At 39.6% G+C, this 23,068-nt stretch overlaps 1 protein-coding gene across 1 annotated transcript; it reads left to right on the forward strand.

The window, feature by feature from the left end:
• Window positions 1–3,931: 3,931 nt before the first annotated feature.
• LOC141719414 (uncharacterized) lies at window positions 3,932–4,258 on the forward strand. Its single transcript, XM_074521793.1, has one exon. The coding sequence runs from the start codon at window positions 3,932–3,934 to the stop codon at window positions 4,256–4,258; it is 327 nt and encodes a 108-aa protein (XP_074377894.1).
• The last annotated feature ends 18,810 nt before the right edge of the window (window positions 4,259–23,068 follow it).

Genomic DNA, 23,068 nt, shown 5'->3' on the forward strand with positions numbered 1-23,068 from the left:
AGATTCCTTCTTTGTCCCTGCACACAACAAAATCAATCAAGTTGATTTTGGTACCCAAGTTTTCTTGGGTCCACCCTTGTTAGTCTTTTTCCTAGACTTCATTCCTCCTGCATCTTTTGACTTAGGTAACTTTGGGTCAACCTTGGTCTCAGATGTGGTTGGTTGAAGTATAGGGTTAGTCACAGAATCATTTAACATATTTGATTGAATTTGATAAGGCATATGTTGTGCAAGCATGTTATTCCACATAGGCATACTGTATGGCATTTGAGGCATACTAAATGCAGTAAAATAAGGATTGTTAATGTATGGCATGTTTGCAAAATGTGCATGGGGATTCTGGTGAGACATAACAGGCATAGCATGCAGTGATGACATAGACATGTTAGGTATGGAGGGATTTGAAGGCATGGGAGTATTTTTAACAGATTTGCAATTATCAGATAGGTGATTAACACTTTTACAATGCACACAGCTTTTTCTAGGAGCATACCTATCAGGTGTGTAATTGTTGTGTTTATTAATCCCTACCTTCCCATTTCTTTTAGATTTTCTTTTAGTTTCCTTCTTATCCTCAACCAACTTAAGTCGATCTTTTAGCTGATCTAAAGTCATATGTCCTATATTCACCTTACTAACATCTCTGGATGTGCTAGCTCCTTCTTTGACAAAGTTCTTGAGAGTTGAATCATTCTTTTTATTTAGATTTTTATTTTTAAAAGAACTTGCCTGTTTTAATTGATGAGCCTTCAACGGATGCTCCTTTTCTTCCTTCAACGGATAACTTTCATCATCCGTTGATTCCACATCCGTTGACAATCCATCAATTAATTCTAACTTCTTTTTGTTTTTCTTCCAGGCATCCTCACAGAATGATTCAATTCCCTGGACCCTTGCAATCTGAACACTGACATCCCTAGATGTTTTCCAGGCCTTGATTACCTCTTGCTCACTTTCTAACTGTTTAGAAAGAATTTCCACTTTCTCAACAGCTTCTGCTAGTTCACTCTCAACAGTCAGGCATTTAAGTTTTATCTTTTCAAGCTCAATTACCTAATCCTCTAACACAACATTCCTATCACTTAAAAACATATTATTCTCCTTGATCCTAGTGTTTTCTTTTGCTAGAGATTTAAGGGAAACACGCAAATGATATAATTCATTGGTCATATCATTTATGGCTTCATTGCATTCATGTTTAGAGAGCTGAGAGAGATCAGTAGTAATTACCTGGTTGCTTGATGAACTAGTTTCATTTTCATCAGAATTAGCCATCAGGGCTAGGTTGACATATTCCATATCATCATCTTCGTTTGCCCCATCTGCTGTCCAATCATCTTGAGTGAGAAATGCTCTTTCCTTTTGTTTGAGCAAATCAAAATACTTCTTTTTGTAATCAACTTGCTCAAATTTCTTTTTCTCAGAATTTGGCTTCCTACACTCACTTGCAAAGTGTCCACTAATGCCACAGTTATAACATTTGAACTTTGATTTATCCACCATGTTTTTGTTTGGCTTAGTGAACTTTGTGTTTTTCCTGAACTTCATCTTTGCAAACCTCCTGGACAGAAAGGCCAAATGTTCTTCAATATCATCAGATTCATCCTGACTGGAATTGTCTTCATCCTCAGCAACTTGCTCTTTACCCTTGCTTGATTTTGATTTGCTTGTGCCAACTTTGAGACTTGGCATTGTCTTCTCCTCATTCCTGGCTTCCATCTTCTCACAGTCAGCTACAAGAGCAACTGTTCCTCCTTTTCTCTTTCCCTTTTCCAACAGCTCATCCTGCTCCATTTCAAGTTCATAAGTCTTCAAAATTCCATATAATCTTTCAAGTGTGAAGTTCTTATAATCTTGAGAGTTTCTCAAAGAGACAGTCATGGACTTCCATTCCTTTGGCAGAGACCTAAGAAATTTTAAGCTGGAATCCTTGACTTGGTACACTCTACCATACAGCTTCAATCCATTCAACAGTTTCTGAAACCTGTTGAAGGTATCATTTAATGATTCACCTTCTTCAAAGTGAAAATATTCATACTGTTGAATAAGAAGCTGCATTTTGTTCTCTCTGACCTGCTCAGTACCTTCACAGATGATTTGTACAGTGTCCTAAACTTCCTTTGCAGTTTGGAAATTGATGACATTGTAAAACATATCTTGATCTAAGCCATTAAACAAAATGTTCATGGATCTCTTATCCTTGCGGATTTCTTCCATGTCTTCAATAGTCCATTCTGCTCTTGGCTTGGGAATAGACTGTCCAACAACAAATGTTACAGTAGCAGCTGTGGCTACCTTGTGAGGGATGTAAGGACCATTTTCAATACAGTTGATGTAGCTTTCATCTTGAGAAAGAAGATGTAAATGCATCTTCACTTTCCAGTGATGATAATTATCCTTTTCCAGGACTGGAATCTTTACACCAATGTCCTTCCTATTCATGATGGTAACAGGAGAGTTCTTCTGTGCACTCATGATGTTAGCAGAATAGATCTTTAAACTCTTTATATGTTAAGAGCTTGCTCTGATACCAATTGTTATTCCCAGTGGACTAACAATGAGATTTACAGAAGGGGGGTTGAATGTAAATCTCAAAACTTTTTCAAGTTTTGAGCAGTTTGTAAGGCTAAGTGTTTGAGTGATCAAATGTGTGTGAAATGCTTGGAGCTGATGCAGACAGATATATATTCAAACACAAATGTAATGAACACAAAGAACTTAAAAACTTTTCAGGTGGATTTGTTGTTCCACCAGAGATGTGTTATTTCAGAAAATCTGTGATTCAAAATTAAATCACAGCTGCTTCCTAGTACAAACTAGATGATTTTCTCTCTTGATATTTCTAAACAGCTCAGGGAAAATTCACATCTAATTACTAGCTACTACTTGGTTTATATATCACCAAGTTTACAAGTGAAGACAAAGATAAAGTACAATAAGAAAATAATTCTCCACTTGTTTCTATTCCATTTTTATCCAGTGTAATATGGAATTATCTGTTGACTTTCCATTTTGAACCAGACTAAAAACGGCTGCTTTTTCTGCTGTTCCTGAAATAGGCTACCACATCTCTGTCAATCCATGTGCCTCTGTCAGCTTTGTTAACTGTCACTATCAACTGCTATGAGACTGAGCATCCGTTGAAGCTTTCATCCGTTGATGGTTTTATCCGTTGATGCTCTAGCAGTTGAAGCTTTATCCGTTGAAGCACTTATCCGTTGATGGATATTATCCGTTGAAGCATTAGAGACATCCGTTGAAGCTTTGTTTCTTATCCGTTGAAGGTCTTCAATATCCGTTGACACTTCTTCACTTATACAAAATTACAAGGCATGAAATATTTACAATTAGCCCTCCTATTTGTACATCCATTAGTAGTCAACATGACTGATTATTTCCTAACAACATCTAAGAATTACAGCTTGAAACCAGAGAGTGAAATGTGCTACAATACCAAACTTATTTCTAAGTAAGGCTACTCCTTCAACGGATAGCCAAGATGGTCTTATCCGTTGAGGCTACAAACACTAGATTTCTACTTAAGTGTTTTGCTTAACTTATCATCAACCTAATACACATATTCCTAACACAGTCCCCAAAGAGGCTTACATCCATCAGCACACTCATCCCTTTTGCAATGTGGGGAATGGACAAACTTGGACCATTTCCTGTAGCATCGGGATAGAGGAAGTTCATTGTGGTAGCCATAGACTACTTCACAAAGTGGATTGAGGCTAAAGCACTAGTCAAGATAACCACCAAGCAAATTGCCCAATTATTCTGGGAGAATGTATGCCGATTTGGAATCCCACGCATCCTTATCACGGATAATGGGTGATAATTTGATAATGTAGAGTTTAGAGAGTATTGCGACTATAACAGCATAAAACTTCGCTTCACCTCAGCTGCACATCCTCAGGAAAACGTGAAAATGGAAATTACTAACAGAATTATCCTTGATGTACTTAATAAGAGGGTCGAACGCTCGAGAAACACTTGGGAGGATGAGTTGCTTCCTATACTATGGGCATATCGTATCACCTGCAAAGTGACAACTGAAGCTACCCCATTCATGATGGCTTATGGAGCTGAGGTTGTGATGCCCCTTGAGATCATGCATGGATCTCCTAGGATCAAAGCTTATGAATCAAAAACCAATGAAGAAGGCATGAGGCTCGCTCTCGATCTCATTGACGAGGTCAGAGATGAGGCCAACGCCCGTAATGTAGAGCATCAACGAAGAGCCTCCCTCTATTAGAATTGAAGGGTTAAAGAAATGTTTTTTTAGCAAGGAGACTTGGTTCTAAGGAAGATTGAGGTGTCAGGAGTCGGGGAGAAAGGAAATCTAGCCCCCAACTGAGAAAGGCCTTATAAGGTCAGGAAGACATTAGGACGAGGATCCTATAAGTTAGAGCCCTGAATGGTGATGAAGTGCCCCCACTTGGCATGCTTCAAACCTGGAGGTTTATTATGTTTAGGACAATCACTACATATTCCTAGTACTTAGTGTTAAGTTTATGAATAAGTTCGATGAAACCATTTTATGTAAGGGTTGAACCCATTTTCAAGAGATATTATCTATCTATGCAAGTTTATTTCTACCATCTTGTCTATTAATTTATTTAAGTACGAGCATCTGAAGAATGCAAGTCCCGAATGACTAAATTCTGAAAATAAAAGACAAGTATGAAATGAAACTAAATGAATTATATAGATAGGGATCCCGAAGAATAATGAGTTAAAGTCCCGAAGGACCAATAGTTTATAATCAATAAAGTTTGAATAAATAAGTTCTGATAATAAGGCCACAAGAGGAAACTAAAGCCATGTAAGTCCACACAAATCACTCGTCAGAAGAACCTTCCCCATCATCTAACCCTGAGCTGCTGCTTCCCGAAACCGGCTCCCTAATCTTCCCGCGAAGGGCTGCTTTAGAGTTAGGGCTACCCGAGGAGGCCTTACCCTTAGACCGGAACCGGAACCCCGTGGCTAGAACTCGATTGAGACCTCACAAGAGGAGTCATGGGCACAGGTGCGGAAGTTTGTCCGGATGGGTCCATGGTGGGTATCTCCCAAGTGCAAGATAGAAGACTCGGATCAACCACATTGGGGTACATGCCGTAAGCATCTGAAACTCCCCTCTTCCAAGCTAGAGACATGTTAACGGGTCATATCTTGTCATCATGCTCGTTCATCATCTGAGCGAAGGATGAGGATCTGTGATATGAGTCCACGAGGTCTTTCCACTCATTTTTCCTCTTCGCCTCGGTTTTGGAGTACTTCTTCTCCAGGGCAGCAACCTTGCCTTCCACTTCATTCTCATTGGACTCCCATTCATCTAAAAAAATCTTCATTATGTTCATGGAGACCCGCAGCGCAGCATAGTCACCTCTCATCTTAATAGCCTGAGTGGAGGACGCTGCGAAATAGGCGTTGGCCTGACAAGGAAAACGTAAATAGAGTTAAAAAAAGCTTAAGTAAGAAGGGTCGAGTCCCCGAGGAGTGATTCCTATAACATTTTTCAAGTTCTAAGAAAAAGTGCACTTAAACGGAAATTTATACAAGGAGAAGTGTACAAGGTATAGAACTCGAGCCCCCAACATCTCGTCCTCGAGAAGCTTCTCATTGGAAGAGACAAATAGGAGGTCAGGAGGAGTAATGCAGTTCTTCGACTACTGAAGGGCAAGGCCCGGAATGCTGAGTACAAAGTCATTGGTAGAGATACCCCATCCTGGTTCAAAGGGGTCCTTGCATTCCCATCAAATTCTTTAGTCCTCTTCTGACCGAATCCTGACGCCATCAAGGAAGGCAGGGATCTTAGGAACACGGTTGGCTTTCTTGGCTGCATCTCTGGCCATCCTACCCGTAACAACATCGCTCATGTTGATATTTGCATCGAGAGCCTCAACAGCTGAAACAAGAACAAAAGAAAGCAGGTGTAAGAATAAACTTTCACAAAGTTAGGGAGAAATAAAAATAAATACCCTCTATAGAGAGGCTGTTAAGGCTAGCTTTGACGAGCTTGGTTCCTGTCACGAACTCTCAATAAGGGGTTCCCCCGTCATCATCAATGAGGAGGTCTCGGGCTAGAAGCTCAGCATCCGAAAGATTAAGAATGAAATGAGAACTATCAATTGGGCTGCTGAAGTCACGTCTAAAGTACGTCTCCTAGTCTCCACCCTTCCATTCAACGACCACAAACTTCTTGTTCCATTTGTGATTTGAGTCATAAAGAGAGCTGGTGTTCACTATATCAGGAACATGAGCTCTGTGTTGTATCACAGCCCAACTAGGTCGTTTCAAAGGAGAAGCTTTCATCATGAAAATGCTTCGAAATATCGTCACACTCAAGGGGATTCCCAAGTCATGACATCTCACTATGAACAGAATAATGAAAGCCCACCCGTTGGGGTAAAGCTGGCATGGATGAATCTTGAGCTCATCCAGAAGCCTCGGAATGAAATGGTGCAGGGGAAACCGTAGCCTGGACTTAAGGGCCGCCTTATACACGAATAGCCTTTGGTGGCAGAGGTTGAAAGCCCTGTCACTAGGCTTAGCTTTACGAATCTTTAAGCAGTCGGGCCAGGAGTAAGTCGACTGAATCTCTTCGATATCTTTCTCACGGAGCAAACTCCTGTGGTGAAACGCATCGAAATGGATGGTACTTGGGTACTCGTCCGCCCTCTCGTCTAATATACGCTTTAGGCTGTTGGAACAATGGTTAATAGAGAAGGGAGATATGAGAGCTATACCTTGAATGGAGTGAAGAGTAGCCCTCTTGTGCAGAGCTTCCTTCTGGGGGAAAAAGGACTTGCTAGGACCTTGTCCGCTAGACATTCTTTAAATACTTGAAGAAAGATAGAAGCTTGAGAAAGTTTGAGAATCTGAGAAGTTGAGAAATGAAGGTGTGAATGAAAATGAGCACTTCTCATCTTCTTTTATAGGAAAAGGGCCACCTGCTACAATAGGTCGTAAGTCTGCTTGGTTCACGCTAGCAGTACCGCTCTAAAAGAACACCGAAAATGGTGGAGAAAAACTATCAAAAAATAAGAAAGGAACACATAATAAACGAAGAAAGAAATGCAGGACACCGCTTATCGTATCAGTCCTCCGAGAAAAACCTGGATGAGGCCTAACACAAGTCGTTAGTCTTAACTAAGGATTGATTATACTAATCACTATAATTAGCCAAGCTTGTAAAGATTAATACACGATTATCTTTTTAGCTGAACTCACGAGTACGAGAACAGAACGTTCTCCTCTTGATGGATCAGACTACCCTGTAGGAGGCTCCCAAGGTCCATCCATAGTAGCCCTAGCCGACCAGCCAACAATTTGAGGCCTTTTGGCCAACCAGGAGCCTCCGTAGGAGAGCCAAGGCGGCCAAAATTTGCCTCCGTAGTGCTCTCGGCCGACCAGCCCATAAATTGAGGCCTTTTGGCCAACCAGGAGCCTCCGTAGCAGAGCCAAGATGGCCATAATTTGCCCCTAGTAGCCCTAGCCAACCAACCAACAATTTAAGGCCTTTTGGCCAACCAGGAGCCTTTATAGCAGATCCAAGACGACCACAATTTACCTCCGAAGTGCTCCCGGCCGACTAACCAACAAATTGAGGCCTTTTAGCCAACCAGGAGCCTCCAGCCAGGACGACTATAATTTGCCTCTATAGTGCTCCCGGCCGACCAGCCCAAAAATTGAGGCCTTTTGGCCAACCAAGAGCCTCCGTAGCAGAGTCATGACGGCCACAATTTTCCTCTTTAGTGCTCCCGGCCGACTAGCCCACAAATTGAAGCCTTTTGTCCAACCAGGAGCCTCCGTAGCAGAGCCAAGACGACCACAATTTGCCTCCGTAGTGGCCCTGGCCGACCAGTCAATTAAATGAGGCCTTTTGGCCGACCAGAAGCTCCTATAGGAGTGCCATAATGCCTTCAAAAGTTGCTCCGGAGGCCCTCTTGAGAGGTCCTTTGAATATTTCTTAAAAATGATATCTCCCAGCGGAGTTAAGTTTCGTGAAGACTAGAACGTCTACGAGAACGAGTCTGTTGGAGTACAGAACATCCTATAGAGCAAGTTTGGGAAAGCTTAGTGAAGTAAAGAATTCCCATAAGAACAAATTCAATAGAACACAGAACGCTCAGCAAGAACGAGTACAGAACGTTCGCTAGAATGAGTACCAAACATTAGCTGAAACATGCGTAGCAGAGCCATAAGGAACTCAAGGGCAACTATGAGATTAATTCCATGGACAACCATGAGCAAGAAGGGCATGGCAAAGTATGTGGAAGACTTGACTCTGAGTAAGTGATTCTACAAAAAAAAACTGAAGCAAGCACCCCTAGTCAGCACGGAGCAGGAGGATTCGCTCTAGGCCGACCAGGAGGTGGCCGACCTCCCTAGGCCGAGCAGCCCACATGCAAGGGCATGTGGCCGAGCAGAGCCTTCTGCAGGAGAAGGTTCTGCTCGGCCCCGGTGACCCCCCTGCGAAAATTTTCACAAAATTTGGAAAACTGGAAAAAAACACAAAAAAATTGAATTTTTTTAAATTTTAAGGATTTTAAGATTAAGCCCAGATTACAGCCGATTAGTGAAAAATAGCCCAGATTAGGGCTGATTAGTGTATATTAAGCGTAATTAACATAAATGAAGGGGAATTAGCGACTTGTGTGATAAAATTAGCCCAGATTAGGGCCATTTAACCTATTCACTCTTGTAATTAGTGTGAATTAGGGATAATCACTACTAGAAATATGGGATCAGACATCGGTTCAGAGCCGATGTTAAAAAAAATCTGAACCGATGTCTTCGCGTGTGATGTTAAATGTCATCAGCCTTTGACATCGGTTAACAGCTGATGTCTATTAAAGTGCTATACATCGGTTTTAATATTAAATGTGATGTCTTTGCAACAAATTTCAGCTTATATTACAGTATTTTTTGGTGAATATGAGTATATTATGAGGTATTTATCCATTAAAACATGAAATCCACAAGCTCTAAAAGCCATTTATTAAAATTCTTTCGAACAAACCGATGTGAAATGCTAGATCAGACATCGGTTAGATTAGTTGGCCGTTGTGAAATGTTTGATTAGACATCAGTTAAATTATCCCCCCGATGTGAAATGATGGATAAGACTTGGGTGTTCTTCACGAAACCGATGTTAAATCTTTTTGTTTAACATCAGCCAGTTTCTCTAACCGATGTAATTTGATTTAAAATACATTGAGTTTCTTTTCGAAACCGATGTCAAATGACTATTTCACATCGGTTTTTTTAGTTCTTTTTCATTTAATATTATTTTACCTAATGTCTTTCTTATATTTTTTAGATTATTTTATATTTACCAATGTGATGTTAATGTTTTATATATTGCATGCCATCCTGATACTGTTCACATCCACATGAACTAATTACATTTACAAACAAAAAAATACCAAACAAAAAAAAATAAACATAAGGCTACATTGATACCAAATTTCTTCACTGCACAACTGGAAGTAGCATAGTTCACAATTATTTTTGAATTAATAATCATAAGTGTACATGTATGTAACTAATACAAATGGAAACTTTGGCATGCCTTGTCATTGTTCTTACAATTCCAGCATTATATGAGAGGTACGAAGATCAAATTGACAAATATGTGTTGTTAGCGTCCAGGAAACTGATGTAGTTATATGTGATCCTCAATCAAGAGTATATTTTCACCGCTTGAAGCTGCTTCCTTTTTGGCCCAGGTCTGGAAGTTTGATGTCTAGAGGACTGCTTGCGACACCTTGGTTTCCTACATTACCCTTGTCTATATGTGCATTCTAAAAATTTGTGCAGAATGTGTGACTAACTAATAGTGCAGAATTAGATCTGATCTTATGTGTAATGGTAATGTATTGTGAAAACATAGCCACATCAAAATCATCATCTCTAGAATGCACCCCTACAGTTTTATTTATTTATATATGCTCATTAAGGGCATACTTAATTAACCATAACAAAATGAAAATAAGAAACACGCAAAATAAAGAAAAACAAATAACTCTAGATATGGATGTTTTCTACAAGTAATTGGTAAATAATGATACACATCGATATTTGTTACTTATCTAATTTTAATAAATTTAATTCACCTCGGTGATCCAATTTGTAAAACTGATGCTTAATACTGATACCTTAAGGTTTAGAAAAGTAACCTGTATTACAACATCTGAATAGCGATCAATCTGCCGCCTTGTATCCATGGATGATCGACGCTCATTGATGTTGCCTGCGACCTGAATACCTCTACCTTTGATCAAATAAAATAGCATCAAATTTAATATATAGTAACTCCTAGGAGTAGTATTTTTTAAACAGTAAGATAGAAAATGGGAAAAGCAAGCAAAACAGTTTAGACATACCTTTGTTCAGATATACAAAACATTCTTCCACCTTTTCGAGTTATTTCAGCAGAAGCGTGAGGTATTGTTTCATGATCAGTTTTTTGATAGAACTATTTTAGAATTAAAAAAACAACCAAAGCATGGATGTCCATGGATGTTCCAGCTTACTTACGTCATGACCTCCAAGAGGTGGGAAAACCCCAGCTTTAGGAACGGGTCCAGAAAGTGGACTATTAACAGGTGGAGGAGCACGCACACCATTGCTATAAACACAAGCATGATCAATAAAAAGTGTTTTGATAATATCATATTGCATAGAAATATCTAAGAATGACAATCTGATACTGCATAGCAAAACATATATAAAGGAAAACAATAGGATAGTAGACACACTTCATTTCTTAGGCCAACAAGCATCTACTTCTGGAGTGCAGCTAAGAACAACATGCAGTATCATAAATGATGTTGTACTATACATTCAATCATCAAATCCTGGATGGTGGTAAGACTGTTACACATCCTCAACACCAATAACTAATCTTCTTATGTATAAACATGCAGTAAATAGTATATCTATAACATAAACATGACAGTGCACATAGCAACTTGCTTTCCCAGGGAATCCCAATCATTTGTTACAAACTTACAACAGGCTATTTTTATGGACGTGGACCAGATTTGGTACCTGGAATCAAGAATTTGTAAAACACGAAACAGGGACCTTATGTAATCCATGCAGGATGTGAAACATACTAATTGGCAGAAATCCCTTATCAATAAAATGGAATTTAGTGAGAGTTGTTCTTCATCCAATCAATAAACTAAAGGCACTTTTAAAAGCACAAGTCACCGGAAAAACATATTTGCCCCATGTAAATTTGAGCAGAGTTTTTAGAAACCAACCAAGGTCACATAAGATCTGGACTATAAGTCGACTTAGGTTTTATAAAATATGAGGCCCAATGGAGCGATTGGGTTGTGTCAAACAAAATGTAATTTGAAATAAATAAAAATCGTGCAAAATATATACAAGTGGAATAAAGAAAAATAAATTTCAAACACTCCAAACTTATAAATTTTAGTATTTAGCATGTGCCTATACGCACACACTAGATAAACCCTTAAAATAAATTATATATGGTATAATAAATATTGAATCTAGTGTCAAAGAGGTTCGAGATACAATTTGAAAAAAGTATAATTTTTAGATTATCTTGGTGTAGTGAACACATCAAATGCCAGGGAATAATATGTGAATGGGCATGTGACAATCAACAAAGATTATATATTCACTAATCATGGTAAAGTAACGTCATCTAGCTATCTTGGAAGAACCAATACTAGCAGAACCTGGAACATAGTTAAAAGCGTTTAAGTTAAATTGACAACAAGTTCACTAGGAGTTGGTAAAGTTTATTTTTAATTTAGAACTTGAAAAAAACAATAAAGAAGAATTAAGCAGTATTCTGACCCACCTCCTGATTCACATTCATAGCATGGCCATGCATTCTTCCACTCTCGAGAGCCTGTCTTCTTCTCAACTCCCGATAATATTGTTTCCCAGGACTAACTCTGGTTGGTTCCACAACTAACGTAATTCTCTTGTGGGAAGGTTGCCCAGTCAGACCTAACACATGGAACCATAATTACCTATAAATAATAATTGAAATAAGATATGTAATTTATCATGTAAGTAAATAGCGAGCAAGTAGCTAATTTTCAGAAATTACCCATGCCAAACATGTACTGACTCTAATAGTGGATCTAATGAAGGTGGATAGTGATGAAGGTAGAGCAGTATAAATATAAAAAAATTATATATTTTATGTAAAATAACAAAAAACCCAAAGAAAAGAAATGAGGGCATTTCTTTTCATAATTAGGACTCATGGTAATAAAGACTTAACTAATGTAAGGGTACAATAAGTTACCTCAACCATTAATTCTCAACAAATTGCTCATCTTAACAATGATATACATAAACATTTATCATATATGACTTGCTTGAATTTATATATGTCTCCTAGTGACTTATGTACATTCTTCAAATTATGTTTCTCATGCACTGTTTACATGTGTTGGTTTGCATGTTTAATTGTCATGACAAGTAATATGATATTGCATAATAAAGGAAAATAATATGATATGAGGCTGGCCTATGACCTTTGGTTAATTAATGTCCGCAACCATGAAGCTTTGAATGTTGGAAAGGTGAGTTTGTTACGAAACAATGATTCGCCTCTATAAGCTTTTTGAGTTCAACCATCATAATGTTGCATGCTGATTTTGTATCCCCATACTTAGAGAGCTGCTCATTTTGCCTGTTAAACCAGTAAAAATAACATAAAAATGAAAAGGAATCAGAGAAGGTGTATCTTAAAAACAGAGGTATTAAATACAAGGTTAAAACATGAAATTGTCCAGAGAAAGTAGTTGAGTGATTTCTTTGAAAAGTTCTTCATTGAAAGACGAGAACACCTTCAGATCCTTCACAAGAATCTCAACGGCTTTAGATCGGTCATTCCTGAGAATAAAAACAAAACATTATGTTAAAGATTAACTCGGCCTCTGTCAACAGACTGATGGAAGAATCAGTAATAAGAATTCACCTATCAAGAGCTTCTAGATATTTCTATTTCCTGATCTCGAAAAAAATCTTCATCGAGTAGCGATTGTCCTCAACCTTCGTAAAACCACATAAATAGTGTTCAACTTTATCCCACTCGCCCGCCTGAACTTGCTCGTCAAAATATTTCGTATTGAAGTAGAAGGTAGATTCATGTTACAGCCTAATAAAAAAACAAATCCCTTTTCAATATCATAAACATTATTTTAACTTGCTCACCCGCCTGAAAAAGCACATGGCCAATATTGAACAGTCGATGAAACATATAGAATAAGTTCTTCAACCTTTACACATAAATCAACTAATTTAACACTAAAATTAGAGAGAGGGAGGGAGATAGAGAGGGGGAGAGAGAGAGAGAGAGAGAGAGAGAGAGAGAGAGAGAGAGAGAGAGAGACTTCACCTCATCAGATCCACAAAAATCACCAGACTTCTTAGAACAATAACCAGATCCCCCTCCTTCCATTGTACCCACTTTCTCACAAAATTTATAGTAACATGCACACATAAATCAACTAATTTAACACTAAAATTAAGCAAAACTCAAACAAATTAAAGAAAATAGATCTAGGGTTTGACCTTCATATAATCGAACAATTAACGATTCATATAATCGGGTTTATGTAAAAGTAATTTAAGAGAGAGAGAAGAGTGAGAAAGTGAGGTCGGGATAGAGAGTGAGGTGAGAGATGACGGAAAAAGACGGAGAGAGGTAGGCAGGTGAGAGAGAGTCGAGGTGTGAGAAAGGGGGAAACAGAAGATATTATTGGAAAGGGGGAAATAAAATTTTTGTTGAAATGAAATGGGGGAAATGTGTGTGTACTGAAGGGGGAAAATGACTTGTTATTTTTATTTTTTTTAAAATTGATTATAGGCAACGGCCAGTATAAATAACCGATGTCAAAGTAAAAAAATGTTTATTTGGTATTTTTTAAAATTGAACATAGACAACAGTTGCTATATAAAATCGATGTAAATATTATTGATTAACATCGGTTAAAAACTCTTTTAACATCATAGCATTACATGCCGATGTCTAAAGACCGATGTCGTATCTACTATTTCTAGTAGTGAATTAGCATCTTATGCATGCTGATTAGTTCTGATTAGCCCCAATTAGGGCAGATTAGCATCCATTAAGGCCAATTAGTGTGTTCTAGCTTAAAATTAGGCCCTTTTAAGCCAAGTTAGCAGTTTATACATGGAAATTAACCCCGATTAGGGCCGATTAGCCACGATTAGGGTCAATTAGCAGCTTTCACCCTATAATTAACCTTGACGAAGGTTAAGGGGTGATAAATGCTCGCTTTTTAGTCTCGAATAGGACCATTTACTGTTAAACACTATCCAAATAGTCTGTACAAAGGCCTTAAGTGTGTATACTCGCACTAATAAGTCGTTGTAAATGTGTAGGTCGCTCCAAACTTTACGATAAAACCGCAATACCCATGAAGGATCAATACCCATGAAAGGTCGATACCCGAGAAGGGCCAAATGTACCTCGAGTCGTGAAAAGACCATTATAACTTCCACGAAAACTCGAGCAGTATTCCCGGAAGTTGGGGGGAAAATGATATGGATATAAAATACATCCTAAAGACACATTAATGTCGCATTAATTACACTTGGGCTTCTTGTTAGAAGTCCAGTACAGACCTGTCTGGTCCGAACTCGTAGTAGACTCAAGACGATATGTGTAAGCGAGGCCCACCAATAAAGGTCGTCAAGGTCCATGAGCACAAGCTGTTTGTGGGCTAGGCCCAATACAGCTGGAAGAGCAGAGACATGTGTCCTAAACGGATTCAAAGTCCTACACAGAAGGTTCTGGAGTTCCTTCTCTTATAGGACTCCTAATCATTATATAAGTTGGAAACTTGTCCACCAAGTCTCCCAACACAAGTCAAACTCTAGACTCACCTCTATATAAAGGGCTCTACCCCTCAACCTAGAACTATATTTTTTAGCTTGATTCTCTACCACACAGAGATACGTAGGCATCTTACAAGGACCGATAGTCCCGAACACAAGAACGACCATTAAAGCTTGAAACTCACAAAACCTAACATTAAATAATAACGCACTCTAATTTTTATTCCACAATAGGTGATATAAAATTTCATATCAATTAGTTCGATTAAGAGGATTATGCTTGTTTTCTTTTAAAAAAAAGGGTATTATTATTTTTATTTGTCGTAGACAACATATTCAATTTTAATAAACTCAAAATTGTTACTTATGACTTAAAATTGTTTATAATGATAAATTAAAAAATTAATAAATCAATGTTTATTTGATAATTTTGTATTATATGTAACTTATTAATTATTAAAAAAATAAATTTGGTGAACCGGTTTTCTGAACGAGGATTTTAAGTTTTATCAAATAAAATTATCAAAATAAAGAGACATAATTAATAAAAGAGAAAATTGGGCATGAGGTGTCCTCGGGCAAATCACCTGAGCTTAGAACATTTTATACTGTAATATTTTAAGGACACAACTGTAAATATAAAAACGACCCCTACATTTACAAAAATACCATATGCCACGTTTGTTTTCTTTTAACCTCAGTCATGGCTCGTGAGGTCATCCTTATGGCTAGCAAACAGTTGATATAATTTACTTAAAAACCTGGAAGTATTCCGAGAATCTTTGGGATTAATAATTCCTTATCTATTTTATTATTAAAGTAAATATTTCAAGGAACTCGATATCTTTAAGGTTTATTAAATACCGCGAATTTTTATTAAACAAACTTTAAGTTGTTTTTTCAAATTTAATTTGTTTTAGCATTTTTCAACCAAGTCAAAAAAATCATTCTAAGCCATGGCTTATACTTAGCCAAACCGGCTCTTGTCATTAACGAAAACAAACCATGTCATGGTTTGAAATAATCTGTTAATAGGGGCTCCTCACTTTATGTCTGACATACATATATGGGGCATGTTTGGGTACCATCGATAAATAGCATATAAACTTATAAGTACTTATTGATGAGTTTTTGTTAATCCAGTTTATAAGCCGAATTTATAACTTATAAGGGGATAAATTAAATGTTGGTAGCGATATATTTTTTCTTAACTTATTTTAATTTTTCGTTTTTTATTAACTTCAGTTTTAAAATGTATGTTTTTAAACATTAATATAATTTAAAAATCATAAATTAAGATAATTATATTTAAAATTAATTTATTTTAATTCATTTAATTTTTAAAAAAATCTGACTTATAAGTAAAATTATTCAAACACTTATGTGACTTATAAGAATTCATCTACTTATCATTTATATGTCACTTATTGATTTTAATTCATAAATTCCTTATTTTAAGATTTAACAAACGGGCACGTGGTATCATATGCTGACAATTTTATTTATGATGATTGATAGGGATAAATAAGTCCTGATTTTATAATTAATGGGCTGATAGGCCCAATAATAAGATGTATAATATTCAGACCAGAAAGGTTAAGCCTGATGGACCAGATCAGGCCTAATGGAATGAAAAAGGCCCAAAAGCCCTGATTATTAATTAATTTCGTAATTAATTAATAAGGGAGAAATCAGATGTTGAAAAGAGTCCCGATAAGGATATAAATCCTTAGAGATTAGCCTCAAGGGGACCTAAAAGGATAAGGAATCAGCTTCCTACTTCCTAGGACTCCTAAGTCTATCCTAATTCAGAGGCTTGTCCACCAAGTCTCCTATACCAAGTCCAATTCAAGGACCACCAACATCTATATAAGGGGTCTCACCCCCACCAATCAGAACTACGTTTTTTGACTTGATCCTTGGCAATCAGCAAGGTACGTAGGCATCTTGTTAAGGCAGATTGAGTCACGAAACACAAGAGCAGTCAAATCGAGCCTTGGAGCTCACGTTCCTTAGTATTAAATACAGCAATTATATATAGTAGTTTTAATCCATAACATTTGGCGCCCACCGTGGGGCAAACGGAACAACAACCATGGCGAGAACACGGAGAACAACCAGCACTCTGGAGGAGGGAACACCATCAGGGACAACCCAGGTGATTTCATCAACCGTGGAGGTTCCTCCCCATTCAACTTATGCATCTACTCAGGGGGAAGCCCAGACAGGGGCAACTCAACCTCAGCCACAAGGGACAACTCCCCCGACTATTCAAGGTACGAATCCTCAAGTTCAACAAGTACATATACCTGTGAATTCTCGACCTGTCGGGTATGAATATTCAACTGTTGTTACTACTAACCCCCCTTATGGGATGCCCCTTCACCCTGAGGTTGGAGGAAGCGGATATGCTGGGCGAAGTGAAGCACGAGGGCGGTCGCCCCCCTATATACGAGGTTTGGATCCTATCCCTGAGGATCGGGAATTTTCTGGTCCATACACTGAGAGAGATTCCGAATCTTCGGATGATGAAGTGGCCCCGAGAAGGAGGCGTCCTGGAAAAGAGCCAATGGCCGATGGAAGGCAACGCCCCCAAAGCACCCCAGGGGCGAATCCCCAAGAAGTGCAGGAAAAGATCAGGGCTCATGAGGCTGAAATCCAAAGGCTGAGGCGTGATTTGGAGGCTCACCAAGCCACCAGACCCCACATACCTCCTAGTGGGAGAAATCCACCTCCTATCATAGACCTGGATGGTCCGGTAAGAAGAAGGGCTGCTGTCCCAAGAACTGATCCAAGCAATCTCCTTCCCCTTGGAGATCCTGATGATCCAACTCCACCCTTCACAGAAGAGATAATGAATGCCCATATCTCAAGAAAATTTAAGATGCCCACTATCAAAGCCTATGATGGCACGGGAGACCCCGCTAATCATGTTAGGACATTCTCTAATGCACTGCTGCTGCAACCCGTGAATGATGCTATAAAATGTCGGGCCTTCCCTCAAACCCTGTCGGGTATGGCTCAAAGATGGTACAGTCGCCTACCCCCAAATTCTATTGGATCATTCAGAGAATTAAGTCAGGCTTTTATTAAGCAATTCATCAGTGGAAGAGTCCATGAGAAAAGTTCAGCATCTCTTATGAGTCTTGTGCAGGGAGCTAAAGAATCCTTAAGAGATTACCTAAATCGTTTTACAAAGGAGGCTTTAAAAGTCCCAGACCTTGATGATAAGGTAGCCATGATAGCACTGCAACAAGGAACTAGGGATGAGTTTTTCAAGATGTCTTTGGCTAAACGACCCCCTGAGAGCATGTTGTAGCTCCAAGAGAGGGCAGGGAAGTATATCAAGGTTGAAGAAAGTATGAGGAAGACCGTAGTAAGTAATGAGCCCACTGGAGGCAAGAAACGAAAAACTGATTTGGAGTATATCGCTAAGGATAAATATCCTAGAACTGAACAAAACCCTGATTCAACCCCCAAGAAGGGAGGACCTGGGCAAAAGTTCACTGAATACGCTAAGCTGAATGCTCCCAGAAGTCAGATTTTGATGGAGATTGAGAAAGACAGAGATATTCGCTGGCCTAAGCCCTTGAAGGCTGATCCCGCCAAGCTAGATAAGGGCAAGTATTGCAGGTTTCACAAAGATGTTGGCCATGACACCGATGAGTGTAGGCAGTTGAAAGATGAAATTGAGTTTTTGATTCGAAAAGGAAGGCTGAACAAGTATACTGGAGATGGAGGAGACAGAAACAATAATGGAAGGAAGAACTTTGAAGATCGTAGGAGGGACCAAGATGATCAGGGGCGGAATCCCCAACCTAGAGGACCAGTTATAAACACCATTTATGGAGGGCCGAGACCTCGAGGGCCTGTGATAAACACGATCTTTGGAGGTCCAACTGCTGCTGGATTGTCCAAAAATTCCAGAAAGGCATATACTAGAGAGGTTATGCATATTGTTGGAGAAGCCCCGAAGAGGGCCAGGACAGAAGTAACATTGGCTTTTGATGATTCCGACCTAGAGGGTGTGAAGTTTCCCCATGACGACCCGCTGGTCATAACGCCGATAATAGGAAATAGCCCGGTTAAGAGGGTCCTTGTGGATAATGGTGCTTCTGTGGATATCTTGCTCCACGACACCTTTCTAAGGATGGGGTATAACGACTCCCAGTTGACACCAACCGACATGCCGATATATGGATTTGCTGGAGTAGAATGTCCTGTGGAAGGGATAATTAAATTGCCAACCACCATAGGTACGGAGCCAAGGCAAGCAACGCAGATGCTGGATTTTGTGGTGGTAAAGGCTAGTTCAACTTATAATGCTATCATGGGGAGAACAGGGATACATGCCTTCAAGGCAGTCCCCTCTTCCTACCATTCAGTCATGAAGTTTCCCACCCGAAACGGGATTGGAGAAGAGAGAGGAGATCAAAAAATGGCTAGAAGCTGTTATGTGGCCTCTTTGAGGGCAGATGGAGTCGGGGGGCAGGTTCTTCCTATTGAAGATATGGATGTTTGAGAAAATGATGAGAATAGAGGAAGGCCAGCAGAATAATTGGTTTCGGTTCCTTTAGATCCCAAGAATCCTGAGAGGATGACTTTCATTGGAGCTACATTAGAGGAGCCCCTTAGAGGGAAGTTAGTGAAATTTTTGCAAGAAAATAGTGATGTGTTTGCATGGTCAGCAGCTGATATGCCAGGCATAGACCCGGAGTTAATTACCCACAAGTTAAACGTGGATCCAAGCCGGAAGACAGTGAAACAAAAGAAAAGAAATTTTGCCCCGGAAAGACAAGAGGCTATAAAGCAGGAAGTGGAAAAGCTCTTAGAGGCTGGTTTCATTGAGGAGATTCAATTTCCGGAGTGGTTAGCAAACCCTGTAATGGTGAAGAAGGCTAATGGAAAGTGGAGGATGTGTATAGACTTCACCGATCTGAATGATGCATGCCCCAAAGACTGTTTTCCGCTGCCTAGAATTGATACTTTGATTGATGCCACCGCTGGACATGAGATGCTGAGTTTCATGGATGGGTTTAGCGGATACAACCAGATCAAAATGCATAAGGATGACATTCCAAAGGTATCATTTATCACTGACTTTGGTGTTTATTGTTATCTTGTTATGGCGTTTGGTCTCAAGAATGCAGGAGCCACCTATCAAAGGTTGGTGAATAAAATTTTTAAGGATCTTATTGGGAAGACTATGGAAGTCTATGTTGATGACATGCTAGTCAAGAGTCTAGTAAAGACTGATCATATAACCCATTTGAGGGAAGCTTTTGAGGTCCTGAGGTACCACAAGATGATGTTAAATCCCACGAAGTGTGCTTTCGGAGTAGGATCTGGAAAATTCTTGGGATTGATGGTCTCAAAGAGGGGAATTAAGGCTAACCCCGATAAAATAAAGGCAATCCTGGACATGGAACCCCCAAAAACTGTCAAGGATGTTCAGAAACTCACAGGAAGGGTTGCTGCGCTAGGACGATTCATCTCCAAGTCAGGAGACAAGTGCTTGTCATTCTTCAAGTCATTAAAAAACATTAAAGACTTTGTATGGAGTGAGGAAAATCAGAAGGCATTTGAAGAGTTAAAGAAGTATATGGGCCAGGCCCCGTTGTTGGCCAAGCCAGTTCTGGGTGAAGTTTTATTCTTGTACTTGGCTGTTTCAGAAAGCGCCTTGAGCGCGGTGTTGGTTAAGGAGGAACTGAAAGTCCAGAAACCCGTATACTATGTCAGCAAAATTTTGCATGGTGCTGAGTTGAATTATTCAGCCATTGAGAAATTCGCTTTAGCCTTGGTAATGGCTTCAAGAAAGCTGCGTCCTTATTTTCAAGCTCACCAAATTGAAGTGCTAAGAAATCAGCCACTGAGAAATATCATTCACAGTCCCAAGGCAAGTGGGAGACTGATTAAGTGGGCAATAGAGTTGGGAGAGTTCGATCTCAAGTATAAGCCACGTATGGCCATAAAAGCCCAGGCACTAGCTGACTTCGTGGTGGAATGTACCATACCCAACCAAGAAGTCGGGGGGCAGGAAGATACCACACCTCAAGACAAGGGAGTCGACAATGGGGACAAGGAGAAAGAATATTGGGTTCTCTATTTTGATGGAGCATCAAAAACAAATTCCAGTGGAGCAGGGTTGGTTTTGCAAAGCCCTGATGGATTCTTAATTGAGTATGCCATGAAGCTAGACTTCCCAACCACAAACAATGAGGCAGAGTATGAAGCCCTGATTGCTGGCCTTGGTCTAGCTGGGACACTTAGAGTCAAAAACTTAAAGGTCCGTGGAGACTCGAAGTTGATCATATCCCAGGTAAAGGGAGAATTTGAAGCAAGGGATGATACGATGGCAAAGTATGTTCGCCTAGTAAGGGCTGTGATGACCCAATTTAATGAATGCCATGTTGAACACATTCCAAGGGAAGAAAATGCTAAAGCAGATGCGCTATCAAAGTTTGCTTCATCTGAGATTGAAGAGAGTTCAGGAAGTGTGTACTTCCGTGTTTTGAAGACATGAAGCATAGATGTTAAGCTTGTGGCTCCCGTAGGCTTGGGGACGTCATGGATTGATCCCATCAAGGCTCACATTCAGACCGGTTGGTTGCCAAGCGATACAATTGAGGCACGGAAGTTAACTGTTCGAGCACTAAGGTACTCTTTGATAGATGGGATTCTATATAAAAGATCTTTCGTGGTTCCTTACTTGAGGTGTCTCAGGCCCGATGAGGCACGCTTGGCTCTTGAGGAAGTGCATGAAGGCATTTGCGGGCAGCACTTGGGGGGCAGGGCCTTGGCTCATAAGTTAACCCGTTTAGGCTTTTATTGGCCAAAAATGATGGCTGATGCCAAAGAATATGTGAAGAAGTGTGACCGCTGTCAAAAGCATGCACCAATTGTTAGACAACCCCCCGAGATGCTGACCTCTATCAACTCACCTATTCCCTTTGCCATGTGGGGGATGGATATTCTAGGGCCTTTTCCTATGGCCACGGCACAAAGGAAATTTCTGATTGTAGCCATTGATTATTTCACCAAGTGGATCGAAGCCAAACCTTTGGCCAAAATCACAACTAAGCAGGTTGCACAATTCCTGTGGGAAAACATTATGTGCCGATATGGAATTCCCCGTATCCTCGTCACTGACAATGGAACGCAATTCAACAATGAGGAATTCAAGAAGTATTGTGAAGAAAATGAAATTGAGTTACGATTCACCTCTGTGGCTCACCCGCAAGCCAATGGGCAAGCGGAGGTAGCAAATCGGATAATCCTGGATGGATTAAAGAAGAGGATCGAGAAGTCAAGAAATAACTGGGTGGATGAGATACTTCCCATATTGTGGGCCTATAGGACTACCTGTAGAGTCACGACAAATGCAACTCCTTTCATGTTGGCATATGGGGCGGAAGCAGTAGTTCCCATGGAGATATCACATTCTTCTCCAAGGATTCAGGCTTTTGATGAAAAAGAAAATGAGGAAGGGCAGAAGTTAGCCCTGGATTTAATCGATGAAGTGCGAGATAAATCACACGCAAAGATAGTAGAATATCAGAAAAAGGCTTCATTCTACTACAACCTAAGGGTTAAAGAGAGGTTTTTCAAACAAGGTGACCTAGTCTTGAGAAAAATAGAGGCTTCTGGTATCGGACAGAAAGGAAAGCTTGCCCCAAATTGGGAAGGGCCGTATAGAGTCAAGAGCGTTCAGGGTAGAGGAACCTACAAGCTGGAGACTATGGATGGTTTTGAAGTCCCGAGAACCTGGCACGCACAAAACCTGAAGGTTTACTACGTGTGAGATGATCAAAGTACGATTCTCACTCGTCAGGATGACGAGTAGGTTGAAAAGCACCTTGAAGCTTTGCTTGCTTAGGATTTATATGTTTTAGTTTTATTACGAAATTTATTAAGACTTGTGTAAGGGACGAATCCCAGACAATTTTATGAAATTCATAAGTTCTTCAAAGTATGTTTGTGGCCTAACAAATAAAAATCAAATGCATGGATGCAAGCATAAAAGGTGATAAATGAAATAGATCTGATAGATGTTACAAAAGTTTGATAAATAAAGTCTCGAAAATAAAAAAGCCACGCAGGGCTGAAAAAGCTCTAAGGAGCTGAAGTACCCTCGGCATCCATATCATCGTCCTCTCCACTCTCGCTGGATGTCTCTGTCGTCTCGGAGGAGGAGGAA

Source organism: Apium graveolens, chromosome 4 (assembly GCF_009905375.1).
Source record: "Apium graveolens cultivar Ventura chromosome 4, ASM990537v1, whole genome shotgun sequence".
Taxonomy (NCBI): Eukaryota; Viridiplantae; Streptophyta; class Magnoliopsida; order Apiales; family Apiaceae; genus Apium; species Apium graveolens.

Coding starts and splice junctions, on each gene's coding strand:
- LOC141719414 (XM_074521793.1), top strand. CDS start 3,932: ATGGAAATTACTAACAGAATTATCCTTGATGTACTTAATAAGAGGGTC.